The sequence below is a fragment of the Temnothorax americanus genome, unplaced genomic scaffold, assembly GCF_048541705.1.
Source record: "Temnothorax americanus isolate GAGA-0224 unplaced genomic scaffold, ASM4854170v1 Scaffold26, whole genome shotgun sequence".
NCBI lineage: Eukaryota > Metazoa > Arthropoda > Insecta > Hymenoptera > Formicidae > Temnothorax > Temnothorax americanus.
In genome coordinates, this window is record NW_027509401.1 from 1588855 (window position 1) to 1604207 (window position 15353).

At 35.6% G+C, this 15353-nt stretch overlaps 1 protein-coding gene across 3 annotated transcripts in view; it reads right to left on the reverse strand.

The window, feature by feature from the left end:
• Positions 1 to 12129: 12129 nt before the first annotated feature.
• LOC143899202 (nephrin) overlaps positions 12130 to 15353 on the reverse strand; it is a 213679-nt gene continuing 210455 nt past the window's right edge. For 2 of the 3 annotated variants that reach the window (XM_077409282.1, XM_077409281.1), the window contains 2 exons: positions 13941 to 14053; positions 12130 to 12422 (listed from right to left, as the gene is read on the reverse strand). In XM_077409282.1, the coding sequence (XP_077265408.1) occupies positions 12354 to 12422; positions 13941 to 14053 (182 nt within the window). In that variant the 3' untranslated portion in view covers positions 12130 to 12353. The remainder of the gene's footprint in view (positions 12423 to 13940; positions 14054 to 15353) is intronic. The other variant, XM_077409283.1, reaches the window with a different exon arrangement.

Sequence of the window (15353 nt, forward strand, 5' to 3'; positions counted from 1 at the left end):
ATTATTATTACTGTTAATTGGTTAATTCCATATTTAATTGAGTGAATTAATGTGATGGCCTCTTCGCGACGCGTTCGTGTTTCGCGCATCGTACAAAAGCGTAAAATCTTACGCTTATTGCCGGCAACAGGAGTATTTCTCCTTGTTGTCGATTTCTGACTGTATATAAAACCAGGATATGGCCAGGTTCTACAAAAGGTGAGTCTATTCTGGTCAGAAAAAAGAAGACGAAGAGGATTTTACAAGGTAGGTTGGTGTGCACAACACCAATCAAAGTATAAAAAATACTTATATAAAAGTAAGCCTATAAGGTTTTCTTACGTGCGATTGCACGTAATCAGAGACGGAAAGATGCCGTCTCGAATTAAAAATCCCTAGCTCACGTAATTTAAATTTACAATAAAACTCCCAAACGGTCCTGATTTAATATACCAAATTCGCGCACGATTTCGGGTAATCGCGGTAACTAATACTAGATAAGGTATACTAAATAAAGCTACGAGTAGGTAGGTAAGAATTAAATAAAAATCTAGTAGGTAGGGGTATATAGAGGTGTGGTGGAATGAATAAGTAAGCATAGGTAGGGATATGGGTAGGTATAGCAATCGGGGGGAAGGGGGTACGTGATTTAATAATGAAAAGAAATTTTTAATTTTCTTTATAATTTAAAAAAATTTTAATTTATTTGTACAAAGATATACCCAATAATAAAAGCTTAAAAATACACTGCTCAAAAAAATTAGGAGATCACTTTTTGTCTGCAGTAAATTTTTGCCGATTTTTAAACTGTAATTACTCAGTGAATAATTAACGTAAAAACAAGTTTAAATAAAGATTTTACAGGGCAAACTCTCTATTATAAGGTGCTTTTGTTCAATCACTCAGGTTCATACTCAAAGGCGTGGCAAATTTTAAATAAGGACATATTTGAGATATCCAAAATCTTGAAATTTACAGTCTTCCACCGCTTAACAAAAAAAATTGACGAACATAATCATTAATTCCATCTCAAAGTACGGACTTTGCCCTTTTAAATGATAAAAAACTTTGTTCTACACCGATTATTTAGCGAGATATTGCAATTTAAAATAACGCCTGTTTTTTTATGATTTTAGCACGATACCGCCTGCATTTGCGTAACCTGAGTGAAAATTGAACAAAAGCACCTTAGAGTAGAGAGTTTGCCTTGTAAAACCTTTTTTTAAACTTATTTTTTACGTTAATTATTCACTGAGTAATTACAGTTTAAAAATGGGCAATTTACTCACAAAAAGTGAAAAGACCCTAATTTTCTTTAGCAGCGTTTTATGTACAAAACGATATATTCTGTCTGCGAAAGTTGTATAAAATTAATTGCATAAAATTGTATAAGTATAATCTACTTTAATTGTTTATATTTAATTTGTGTAAACTGGATTACATGAAATCGAAACGCGTATAACACGAAATATCTTAAACTAAAACGCAAATTGAATACTTTCTCTTCTTATTTTATATCCTTTCCTTTGTAAGCTTCGTAATTTTATGTTGATATATAATAATAAATATCGCATAATTAGATGTCACTTACTACGTTTACGCGAGCATTACTTCTGTAGTAACTTATGATATATCACTCGTTTACGCGGAGTAAATTATCGTAAGTTACTACAGAAGTAACGCTCGCGTAAAGGTAGTAACTCTCACTTATCAATACATATAAGTTAAGTTATATTTCTATAATTAATTGAACAATATGTTAATATATACACGCATTTCGAACGTTTTCGTGTAATCCGGAATTAATGAGATATCTTGAATGTACGCAATTTAATTGTCTATCTTTTATCATATACTATGTAATTTTGTATTATGTAATCTTTTTTGTAATGTATTAGATTTTGCGCTAAACTAATAAACTGTATAAAAAAGTAGAAAAAAACTTATATCCAAAGAAAAGAGGACCGCTGATTGGAATCGGCGGGGGTGGTGGAGGGCCTTTTTACATAAATTAAGTAAAAATATTTAGTTCTAAATATATATATATAAATATGTGATTATATTTAGTAAATAAGGCCATTAGTACTATGTGAAAAAATATTTTCTTGGATCTAAGTATTTTTTTTTCAGTGTAGATAAAAATCGGGTAGGTAGGGATACGGATAGGTAGAAATGCGGGAGGGATGATTCGATGAAGAAAAAAAATTAATGTACCTACTTTATAATTTTAACCCTATTCGCTCCAACGTGTTTTCCGTCTTTTTTTATCCTCGCATCATAACTCACGAACAAATTGACGAAATTTAATGGAACATTAATGGAACTAATTCGTCAATTCGTTCGTGAGTTATGATGCGAGGATTAGAAACCCGTTGGGACACGAAAGGGCTGGTTGGAATGAATAGGGTTAAGAAATTTAAATTTATTTCTATAAAAGTGCAATCACACACACACACACACACACACACACATATATAAAGGTTAAGAATTATGTAAAGCATTACATTCTGTTGTATAAAACTGTATAAAATGTAATTGTATAAAAAAATGTACCTATATGTCTAATTTGTGTAATCTGGGTTACATGAAATCGAAACGCGTATATAACATAAATTTTTCTAAATTAAAATGTTATTAAATATTTTTTTTTATTTTTTATTTTATTTTTCTTTAATAGCGAAATTATCGGCATTTTTTAAATAATGTAAAATAAGAATTTTTTATTTAAATAAAAATACAAAGATTTCAGGCTAAGCTAGTGATCGAATATTAACTTTTTACTCGTGAAATTTGACATTTGCATTTTACTGAGTCGCGAATGCATTCGAGAAAATAGTTCCGATTCAGGAGTTATATCCTCAGAAGCATTATATCGTCAGCTACGAGTCAAAAGTCTCGAAATTGCTTGTTCCTAAATTTAGACAATTAATTTAGAACTAAATTAATTTCTTAAACTTCTTTCCGCGGTAAATATTTGTGAAAGGCTATGTGAACACCGCGTTTTTTCTACGTTCGGGATCGCAATTGCTGCCTCGGCGATGGGGCTTATCGCTGTCCCTCACGTCAGGTGAGCAAGCGAATGCGATGGTTCGTAGTGGCGTAAAGTGGAAATGATCTTTATTGTGACGAGTAATTTCTCGTCGGTTTTCGTGAGATCTGTCCGCGACGTCTAATTCGGCGTCTCGTAGAAAGTTAGGAGCTACCGTTGCAGGAACGAAATTAATCCCAGGTTTTCTTAGCAGTTTCCGGAACCAGTGGTTTTGGCAGTGAGTCCATAACGATTACCACATGTTTCATAACCGCCGAATTAATTATTATATTCTTAGAGAAAATTTTATTTTTCTCATTATAAATATGTTCTCTCATTAATAGTAATACTAATATTATTTTTCTATTAATAAAACTTGTTAATAGTTAAATATGCATGGATATAACGATAAATTTATAGTATTTATACTATTAAGAAAATAAATTCAAATCAAGAAACAGTTTGCATGCTCTTGTCGATATATTTGAATCATGCTTAAGAATGTAGTTACAAACGTGCATTTTTTTCTTTAATTTTTAATCTCTTTTTAGAGACCATTTCCAGGTACGTAGGAGTTAGCTGATTCAAAAATTAATTTTTAAGCATTTAAATAGTATAGATATATTTTCATAATGAAATACATGTATAAATACGTGGTGACATTTTATTCAATAAATTTTAATTTTTATTAGATTTGAGAAAAGATTTAAAATTTTTCTTCGTCGTACATTCATGAATGTAATAAAAAATGTGCGGGTATTTAAAAAATTCGATACAAGTCGAATGGGTACCCTGATATTAGATTATGAAATATCGATAACTTGAATTTAAACGTAATTGGTAAATGATAAGATATATATTGTAAAATATTTCTATATAAAATTTTTCAGAATCTATTATCGGGTTCGACTTGTCTCGAATTACGTTGGTACCCCAGAATTATTTGTACCCGCATATATTAAAATTAAGGTAAAGGCGCATGTATTTCATTATTCTTAAATGTACTCGTTTGTAATCACATTTCCAGTAAAAACTGTTCTATCCATGTATTTTTAAATAGAAAGTTATATACATATATATCTTGTAATAATGGGAGAACATTATATTTTCTCGCACGAATTTTGATTTCGCATAAAACAGAATGATGAATATCAATTAAAATAAATATTCGGAAATTGTATAATTATATTGTTGAAAAACGGTAAATGTTATTGACTCGCTGCCGAAATCACTACTATCGGAAACAGCCCGGAAGATACGGGATTCGTTTTCTCCTGCAGCGGGGCCGCTGATATTTGACAAATCGCTTAACTTTCCTTCGTAGATTGATCTCAAGGAAAGTGGTAAAAAGCAAGACTCAGGTCGCTTGTTACTATAAAGATCATTCTTTTCTGCGTTGATTGCTAACCAGCGTATTTACTCGACGGAGGGGCCTTGATCTGGCCAAATTATTGAGTCAGTTATCTTTTCTTGAACGTGGCAATAACGGGATCGCAATTCTTTATATATATAAGATCTATAAGGTTTTTTTTTAAATATAGAGCTTCGGAGGGTTAATAGTGGCCGGTGTATAAAATTCTATTAGGTGCGATTAATTGAAATCATTTAGAGACACGTATGAAAACGCTTAATGTTTCTGAAGTTATATTCATTATCGCGTAAAATAAAAATAAGTATGAAGGATTCGCGCTGTATCAGCGATATATATTATAGAAATCATGGATATAACAATTAGGTATCACAAGTATCGTGGATCAATTTATTTGCAAATGTTCGACGCGATTTGTTTTATTCGATCATTGGCTTAACTTAAAGTTTTGCCTGTACTTTCGCAACGAAATTTACTACAAATTTTTTTTTTTTAAATATATTGTTAAACATGCCAATATTAGAAATATTTTTTTCTATGATCGAAGAGGGGTAATTGCAAATTTTATTAATAAATTTCCCGATCGCGGTTGCTCGCACTACGTAAAGTTTTGTGAGCTACGTAGTTTTAAATTTAAAATTGATAATAAATATTGGATAATTAGATTTCGCTTATCAATCTATACACTGTTGAATTATATTGCTATAAAATACGGACGATGTGTTAGTATACGCATTTCCAGCGTTTTTGTGTAATTCGGAATTAATAAGATATCTTTTATATGTACACAATTTTTTCTTATATTGTGGAAATATGTATTATTTTAATATGTATTATTATGTATTAGATTTTGGCATAGACTGAATTGTGTAAATTTGTATAAATTGTATTAAAAAAAGTGTGTGTGTAAAAAACAAAAAAAAACATGAAGTTTATATCCAAGAAAATGAGGACCGCTGATTGGAATCGGCGGGGGTGGTGGAGGGCCTCTACAAAGTTGGCCCATTTTTATCGGACAGAATTTTAGCTGAAATTGAAAAAGTGTAACTTAATTTTATTTAAAAAATTTAGGCCGAATTTTTGGCCAAAATATATTCAATTGCAACGATGTCTGGTAAAAACGGGTCTCCTTTCGTGAGTATAAGGTTTATAAAATACACATTAATTATACGAGTAATAATATTAACACAAGTTGGTAATATATTATATAAAATAATACACTGCTAAAAAAAATTAAGGGGTCACTTTTTGTTAGTAAATTTTTGCCGATTTTTAAACTGTATTTACTCAGCAAATTATTAACATAAAAAAGTTTAAAAAAAGATTTTACAGGGCAAACTCTCTACTATAAGGTGCTTTTGTACAATTTTCACTCAGGTTTATACTCAAAGACATGGAAAACTGCAAATTTCAAGATTTTGGATATCTTAAATACGTCTTTATTCAAAGCTGACCACACTTTTGAGTATTAACCAATAGATGACGTCACTACGTCTATTTGAAAGTTTGACACTACGGTGTTTTGTTGTTCCGCTAATAGATATCGCCATTGTATTCACTTGGTAGCTTTATTCGAAGAGCTGGTTTTTTTTTACAATAAAAAAAGGCTTTATTTGAGATTGTCTCACCGCTGTACCTCTCCATCAGTGGAAAAATTTCTCAAAATTGCACGTGTAAAATCGACCGACCAATATAGGTATATACGTTTCAAGCATTCTCGATACTTGCTTAATGAAAAACCAAAACAAACACGAATTACGCGAAAACGAATACTCAATAATTCAGAATTACGATCTCTAAATTGACGAAATCCTGTCGTTCGACGAATTTCAAGACGCGTTTTGATTTTAGCGAATATAATGGGATACAAAGTTTTGAAAACTTAATTTGGAGATGAGTTACTAAAGTATTCCGCGTCGCAAGTTGGAAAGAAACGAAGAAAGATGACCATCGATCAAAGTTTTATTAAAAACATAAAAAAAATAATAAAACAGATTGGCTTTTCAAGTTGGTTGAAGTACGCAATCCTGTTACCTCGCCCCTTCGTACCTAAACGAGCAACTTGCGTAATGGCAAGTAACCATGTAACTTTTTAATTCGCCTACTTTTTATACGGAATATTTTCAAAACACTATAGAACACGCCATTTATTTTCTTGCGCCATAAGCAGATTGTGTGTGTGTGTGTGTGTGTGTGTGTATGTGTGTGTGTGTGGTTAAAAAAATATATAAAATAAATAAAACGTAAACACAAAACATTTAAAATATTTTTATTTGTATGTGTATGTGCACGCACGCGGACATACGCTACGCGTCATCAATATCGCGTCTACTAAAAAAATTAGAACAATTTTTTTTAAGTGGAACCTAAAACAGGTATTTTTAAATTTAAGTTAAATTAAAAAAATTTTTTTTTGAATCCCAGTGTAACATTTAATTAAAATAGTTAAAAATAAATTTTATTTAAATAAAAAATCAGAAAAACTTTTTCAAGAAATTAAAATTAAAAAAACAAGGTTTTATATAAACTTCAATTATATTATACTTAGGTTAAATAGTTCAATTTAATTTCACGTTGATTTAAAAAGAGTATCGACTTCATATACCTCCCTTTTAACGATGGATAAATATTTAGATAAAAACGCGACGCAAAATTATGTAACTGCAGTGATTTCGTTCAAGCGTTGCAACTATTTGTAAGATTTCAAGCGATTTGAATATTTAGCATTTGATGTTTAGCAGTTAGCTTTAATATTAGCCTGCAGTTCAAACAATCGCAGGAGAGAGAGCATCGAGTAAAGTTTCGGAAAGGCATTTGAAACTTTCTGTGAAGTTGGCGAAGCCCATTGCTAACAAATGCTAAGATTCAGAAATCTTTTACCTTACCAAATCGAGCGTGTATAAAAATAGAAAACCGTAACTTCCGTAACCGATTAAACGGAGAAACTCAAGTTCCTTAACAAATCCTAAGATATAGACATACGGTTTCTTGTTTATAGTTTATAAGTAACTGTCAAATATAGCTCTTCCCGTCGTTTTCTTGACATTATTTCCTGGATGAAGAAGAAATAAGAGTGTGCATGTATCTATGCAATCAATATTGTCGCATTCGCGCAGGTCGAGCTTAATTTTACCCGGTTGACTTTTATACATATGGCACCATCGTAATTACATTTTTTTCGAAAGAGAGAAGATAATCGATTAGGATTATTCTTGTTGATTTCGGAATGTAATTTTAATCAAGTTTTACGAGAGTCCGGGACCAGACCTTTTCACAACTTTGAGCATCCTTTACATCTTATTTGTCGGTAATATTTGGTAACAAACAGACGAACGTAACTCTGAGACTATCGACCGCAAACACCGAGTGGACGAAGGCCGGAGAGCAGGGATCCAGAATGGGGGGAGGGGGGGGGCGCGGTCGCATACAGCATCCGTGCGGAATTCACAGGGGGTGAGGGCCGAGGGGAACGATTTGGAATTAATCAGTACCAGTCTTCGGTAAATAAACCGTAACGAGGATCCCTCGGTCAACTCGGCGAGCTCTCTAAGAATTCGACGAAAGACTACAACACACGCCGAAAGGATGAACGATAATGAAGCCCGAGGCTTTTCCGATAGCGTTCGCGAGACGCTTGGTAATTTATTTGGCAGGGTAGATTGCTACTCTTTCGCGAATTGCTATTCTTTCGTTCGTGATAAATGAAAATAGAGCCGTTGGGCACTTGATTTTCTACATCTTTCAACAAAAAAAAGATATTAATTAAACGAAATTAATAGAAATGTACTCCACGAAATATTGTGCTTTCATAATTTTCGAAGAACTCCTAATTTTAGAAATTACTTTTATAATTGTTGAATTATTTTCTGTTCTTTTTTATTTATATCTGCTCATCAACAATTCTTTTAATCGAAATCGGGATATGTATGTTGAAGGATGAAATTTTTATCACTGAATTCTGAGAATTAGTCCACAAAGGGGATGGAGATTGAAATTATATCATGTATGTATGTACATGTAAATATTTTGTGATATGTTACATCGGGAATATTTGATAACAATTATTAACCATTCGGCTAATTGGCACAATGTAAATGGATAAGTGGTTATATGAGTATTGTTTGTCTGTACCTGTATATTATTAATATATCCTGTAATATAATAACAGCTTTAATAAAATTATGCTTCATGTTGCACACATTTCTCTCGGTGTAACAACGGAAGAAGCTAAATTAAACTAGATAAACATTCCTTCTTTAAATGTTTTTAATTAACGGAGGCGGTATTAAATTAAACCGTATTAAATTTAAAAATAAACTATACAGAAATAATAAAATTGCCAGTAATGATAAATTAATCACGGATAACAAGCCACTTTTGGAAATAATAAATTACCTAGCAATAAACCGTTTGAAAATAATACACGATTGTAATTATTTATCAAAATATTAGTAATTTATTGTTATCAATGTATTAGTTTATTATTACCCTTAATAATTTCCGATACAAATGATGATTTATCAATACGTATTGTTGTCACTTTTTATTTTGTATTATGAGTATCAAGTTGATCAACCAGATCAACTGTCAGAGAAGCTTATGTGTCACGTAACTCGTTATTTCGCGTGATTCCACGCTGAACGTTTCTCTCGTTCTCTCGGGGGACTCGTCGCCGTTTCCGACGGTCGAAGCTGGGATTTTTCCGCGTGACATTTGTAGACCGTCTAAGATCTCGTAATCTCCGGGATAAGAGAAATCAAGAGCACCGTGCGACGTCCTTTCGCCGACAGAAGCGGGAGCAAATTACAGCGGTCATCCGTAAATCCCGCATCGAGAGATTTCGGATTCCGGGAGGGATCTTCTCGCGAGACCGGCGGTCTCGCTCGCTGATTGCGCTCGCGTCGCAACGGAGATTGATAAAGCGTCGCGGCCACGCGGCCACCAATTAGCGTTTTTGCGCGCGTCTCCGCGTATTATGCATTATCTTTAAGCCGGTTTTGAGGTAAAACTTCGTCGACTTCTTCTCGCCGGTGATTTATGATCGCGCCGTTTAACAAAGTTTTTATTCGCGCTCGGTGTTGTAAAGATGATTTATACGTAGCCCCCGGATCTTGCGGGATTTTGCTTCGACGTGGAAACCCTCGCGGCATCCGATGATGCCTTTGTGGCAAATATGTGGAATAAGGATGCGGCTTTTTTCAGGATACCACGAATACCAACACTTCTTTGAACTTTCTGCATATATCTATCGAGAGCTTCCTTTCGACGTTCCCTCAAATTATCGTAAACTCTATCTAATGTACGAATTAAGCGTATAAAATCCGAAAAGTTTTTAGTCTGTCTTTCGGAAAAATATCAAAAAATGAGAATTGGCCATTTTTCGAATATCTCGTTAGAAACATTTCGCTCTTTAACGATGAGATGAATTTCAAACGCGACTTCCGCGAGAGCGACTCGCGGCGAAATAGAAGTTACCCGAAGAGTTTCGTGCATGTAAATGTACCAGACACTTGTGACTGGCTGCTGAGTTTGTGATGCGCGCAAACTTAAACGTACGCGGCCAAACGTGAAATCATAAAAGTTTCAGTTTGAGATGGATGTAACGGCGGCGTCGCGGCGACATCCGAGGGGGTCAGATACATATACATGTATATAAGCGAACCAATGTCGCGGTATATATTTTAACCTGATGTAATCGCTCGAAGGATTAAACTCCTCGCCCGAATCTTCGAAATTCGTTGTTTGAGTTTGGCACTGATCCCCGCGCGACTTATTCCGCTAACTCCTTCGGAGGAGCCATTCCCCGTCACGTGCGACTCGGAACATTCGCCGCAGAGCGCGGTCCTCTGATCCCCTTTCATCCCCCGAGTAAATTATCGAACAAACGAAGATTTCTCGTTTCAATTTTCAGGAGTACACACGAATTTATTTTGATAAAACGATCGCGCCAGCGCGCGAACCTGATGAATGTTAAATAAAACGCAAGTGAGAGACCGCGTATTTTTAACGTATACGTATTTCAAAATCGATGGTTTTCGAATGGGGTCGCGATTGCGTTGATTTTTCCGTCTCGAGGAACATCGCAATTGCATTTTCTGCTATTTTTCCAATTTTCATGCGAGTCGCATGATGCGTGCTAAACGCACGCGTTATTTTTATCAGACGGTTAGAGCAAACAGGCACGTTTAAGCTGCGAATATGGATTTATCTCTGTCGTGGTGCCGCTGCGCGGTTATACGCGACTACTGCGCTTTTATCTGTCGCATATTTTTATCCGCCATCGTTCGGTAGCATAGGGGGGAAAGGAGCATAAACGCAAATCGACAATAGCGGGACATAGGGGAGGTTGTGCACGCGAATGGCAGACGGTGCACTTTGCATCTCCAATGGCCAATTACGTGCTCAGCTTGAAATTCGCCACATTAAAGCGCTATACTCCGGCGAGGAGAACAAAATTTGCGTATCGTAACTCACTGTCGTTCGTCAGACGCAAAGGATCTACCGAATGTTTTCTCTCCGATACCATCAACATGATATATCGCTATTAACAATTTCATGATTTAAAACACTAGTTATAAATTGGTCGAAAAATTTAGCATCAGGATTAAATGAAAGTAAGGGATAAGATTTATTTTTAATCATTTGGGATTTAATTAGATTTAATTTTGCCAATTCGAGCTTCCTGCAACATTCCGGGCACCCTAATATTTCACTCCAATTTTTAAGTTCTGGGGCAAAATTTAATCAGAACTGACAAAAAGTTTTGGGAGGGATCTGAGAACGGAAAGCTGTTCGTTACATCGTGAATAATTTAACCACAGTAGCGTTTCTGTGCATTTAACGGCAATGAACGCCATCAAGACGCTATGAAAATAAAAGAACTGAAAAATTCTTAGGACGCGCTCTCGAGAAGAGCCCCGTTTCGTAGCGGGAAAATCGGCGTGAAAGGAGGCCGTGAAGATGCTGCTAGTTTCTCGCTGCAATGCAGTTATGCTTTATGCGATTTACTTCGCGATGCCGCTCTCTCTCACGTTTTCGTTTTCGTTGCGCTTTTCCTCGCGGGATAACGCGCGCCGTACCGTCGCCGTTTGTAGGAAGAAAACACGGATTGCTCCATAAAAGCGGCAGACAGAGGACCTTTGAATAAGTGGATCATTTCGCGCGCTTGTGTAAAGTAAATGTCCCCGCGCAATCCGCTTTTCAATTTACGGAACTAATATATCCTTGAAAAATTCGGCGTCAAATTTCTCGACGGGAAATTATACTTTGGTACCGGATTTAGGAAAATTAGATTGCAGTGTAGGTTATCGCAGAGTAGCTGAAAAGCCGAAAAAGATATGCGAGAGAAAAATATATCAAATACGCTTTTGGAATTTCACGTTAAAATTTCAAATTTGATTAAAAATAGGAATATATAAATTATATATGTATATATGTTGCAAGATATTTTACATAAATTCTAATCACATATCTATATTTTCGCTCGTGAAACCAAGACAATTTTTTGTTCACTTTGCGTTTTATCTGATTTGGTGAAAGATTTATAATTTATGACAAAATTAATACGTTCCTCTGAAAAAAGAAATACAGATCTCATACCTGACGAAGGTGACGAGGATGGCGATGATCCGTTGTCGACGAGAATGAGACGCGGCATAAAAAGGGTTGTAACACGAAAAAGTGTTTTATTTATATACAATATTTACAAAGGCGTAGTGTGAATCAAGTGGCTATATAAATGACTTTGGTACGCTTGATCGCATGCAAAACGTGGCACAAGCGTGTGTGGCTCCTCCCTCCCTCGTCTCCCTGCTCCCAGTCTCCATCAGCCGTGGTCCAGGGGCCTTCTATACCCTGTTGAACGATGGTCGACGACCTGGAAGTTAGGCGATGCAGCAGACGTCCGGATCTTTCCCGTCCATCCGTCTAGACTGTCGTCCGCCCACTTCTCTTAATGTCTCGGCCGGCGTTTGACCCTTAAATGCAGCTCTCCTGAATGCTCCTGCTGATCGACTCCGAGTGCGGCCTTTGGAGACTGTAGAATGTCTGAATAGACCAAGACGAAAATAAAGTGAGGAATCCGAAAAAGTAAACGACTTCGAAGGGGGAGGGGGGATCTTGATTGACCGTATAAAATAAAATAAAATCATTGCCCTAAAAGAGGGGGATTCTCGCTGAGCGAAAAGTACTGCGACATGGTTCAAGGTTTTCACGGTTAAGATTTCGTCTTACACAAGTTTTGATCGTAATATTGTTTATTAATTGTTTCGTTATTTGTTGTTGATAAAGTATCTGTTGTAGAAGTTTCACTTGAAATTGCATCGAGGAAAGTCGCGATGGAGTTCTCATATACCGTAACATCGTTGCCGCTTGATACGATATTATTGCCGGGTTAAATCGAATTTGGAAGATATTTGTCTAGGGTTTAAAGTTGGAAGACCTGTCTCGGTAGAGAGGTATATGGTATCACTTAGAAAAATGTAGAAGCTTCGACCGGGAATTGAATTCGATCTATCCGCGAGAAACTTCTCTTATTCACCAGCATAGAATTTTTATAGCGAGTGCCCCCCTCTTCTTTCTATTTATCTCTCACATGATATTTTTATAATATTAGAATATGCATATATCTCACCAGCGATATATCTCACAAATTTTCAACGCGATGACGGAAAGCCGAAATTGAAAAATACGCTTCCGAATAAATAAACTTTATGTCATGTTATGTGAAAGCAATTTAGATTCGTCGAAAGTAAATTACGCGGAACGTAAGATTCATATTTTTCCGTAATATAGAATTTACATAAGAAATCATTGTAGGATGAAATCTCCGAAAAAGAAAAGCGCTTTGCGATTCATAATGCATCGCGAGAAAAACATCGACAAGCGTGGACTCTCGAGATACTTTCGTATTTTGACAGGATTATTATGCTCATCCGTTACTCGAAATAAGTGTGTCAGGCGCAACGGAAACGTTCTCGTTCGCTAAATCTGGCTCGCAAGAAAACGGCGATAAGCGGAATCGTAAAGCAGACTGGATCGAATTCGAAAGTGGTTTTCTGTGTTAGGGGCTATCGGGGAGCCATGCAGGTATACGCGTTCGCCGTAGATCGCTTTGGATCAGAGGTTCCCAAATTCTGCGGTTTCATGCCCTTCTTGAATATTTTAAAGATTTCTTGAAGATATTTTAAACGTCTTGATCCATCTCTCCTTCAAGAAAATGTCATAGTAGATATTTGTCGATATAAAAGTTCTCTAGTTTGATAAAACTTCGATCTTCTTTTATTACAAAATTATACAAGATTAATCTAACCATATGTGCTTAAAATTTACAAAATACATATATTTGTCTCTTGTTTTCCCACTCCAAATAGATAAAAATAAACTTACTGATAAAAGAAACTTTATAATCTATATGCGTATAATACTTTTATCGCATTAATTTCTTCAGAATCTCTTTTTAACGTTTAGAGGCATTCTGCTTTTGCATTTCTCTCTAAGGAGTAGTTTCAACGAGGGGGTCCGCAGTTTGGGAACCAATACCTTAGATGAAATCGGATTACTCACGTTCGGCGATGCTCTCGGATAATCTGAATCTTCTAGGACGTCGTGGGACATCTCGCGTCCTTCCAGCTGACGTGGTCTTCGTGGCAGGGACCCGTAACGAGGAAGCTTTCTGTCTGGAAGAAGTCCCAGGACGGACTTAGCGTCAATCGTATAATCGGTTTGAAGTAAGCTCGCGGATTTCGCAAAGTATTTTGAACTTCTCTCGGTGGCAACTTTAGCGGCGCTCGCTCCTTTCTGCGTGGACGGCATTCTCCGATCGTTTCTTACTGTTTTGTTTGCGAAAACCGAAAGTTCGCCGTTCGCGATGGAAAATTGAGGGTGCTTAGATAGAGCGCGTTGTGGAAAGAATCGAGAAATGATCCAAGAACTAGGTTTTATGTCCGGCGATAATTAATAAAAAACAAGCACGTTTTAATCTTGCAAGTAATCTGCGTTTGTTACCTGATCGGCGAATATTTTATTTGAAGCTGTGGCACTCTGTTATTAAATTACTTTTGTTCAACTACTTTTAAACTTTATTACGGAACGTTGCATATAATTACCGAGTTTTAATTTTAACAAAGTATTACTAGTGTAGAAGTGTGAAAAGTTGGGTGCGTATATCATAATTGTTGAATTTTAGATTCGGCGAAGTAGATTTGAGAAAGAGTGCTCGAATGAGAGTATAACGAGAATTCATTTTCCAAGATATCTCGCGAATTCATTTTAAAGATTTACTGTAATTATTCAGCCTTAAAGCACATATTCGACTCTTGTTAAATATTAATTAAACTATAACAAGTGCTCTATGGATTTAAATTTCCGCGAAGGAAAGAGTGATCCAGATTCGTTTCGAAAAACACTGCTATGTTTTTTTGGAACTTTTTGCATATGTGTTTTTTTTTATCACATAGTTTACCATATGTGTTTCCTGCATTTATGTATACAATATGCATGCGTTTCCATGCTTCGCGTGTATGCATATGTCGATACGGTACACTAGAACCGTTCACATTGCACGTGCAATTTTCTTGAGAGTACCGTTAACGCATGCTGTCCCGGCTAAGGCCAAACCCGGTATTCTTAAAATCCTCGTATACAAATGCGCCAGTTCCATCAGTCTAAATATTAGAAACTCAGCGAATGGGGTGGCCGGTTATGCACCGGCCGGATATGCCTCCGATCCTTTCTTAAAGGGGCACGCTTGTAAAAGTTAAATGGAAAATCTCTGCGCGATTTAAACGATTCGGTTTCTCGTTTGATATACTAAATTTTCTCACGATGTTTCAAAACGTTTTACTAACAAGAAAGAGCAACGGTTAAAAAAAAAACTGACGGATTAATATTATATAAATATGTTCAATAGTCTAGAATCAATTTGTTTCTGTTTGTTCTGCTTCTCACGACCAGATTAAATAACGCATTCTCAAACGT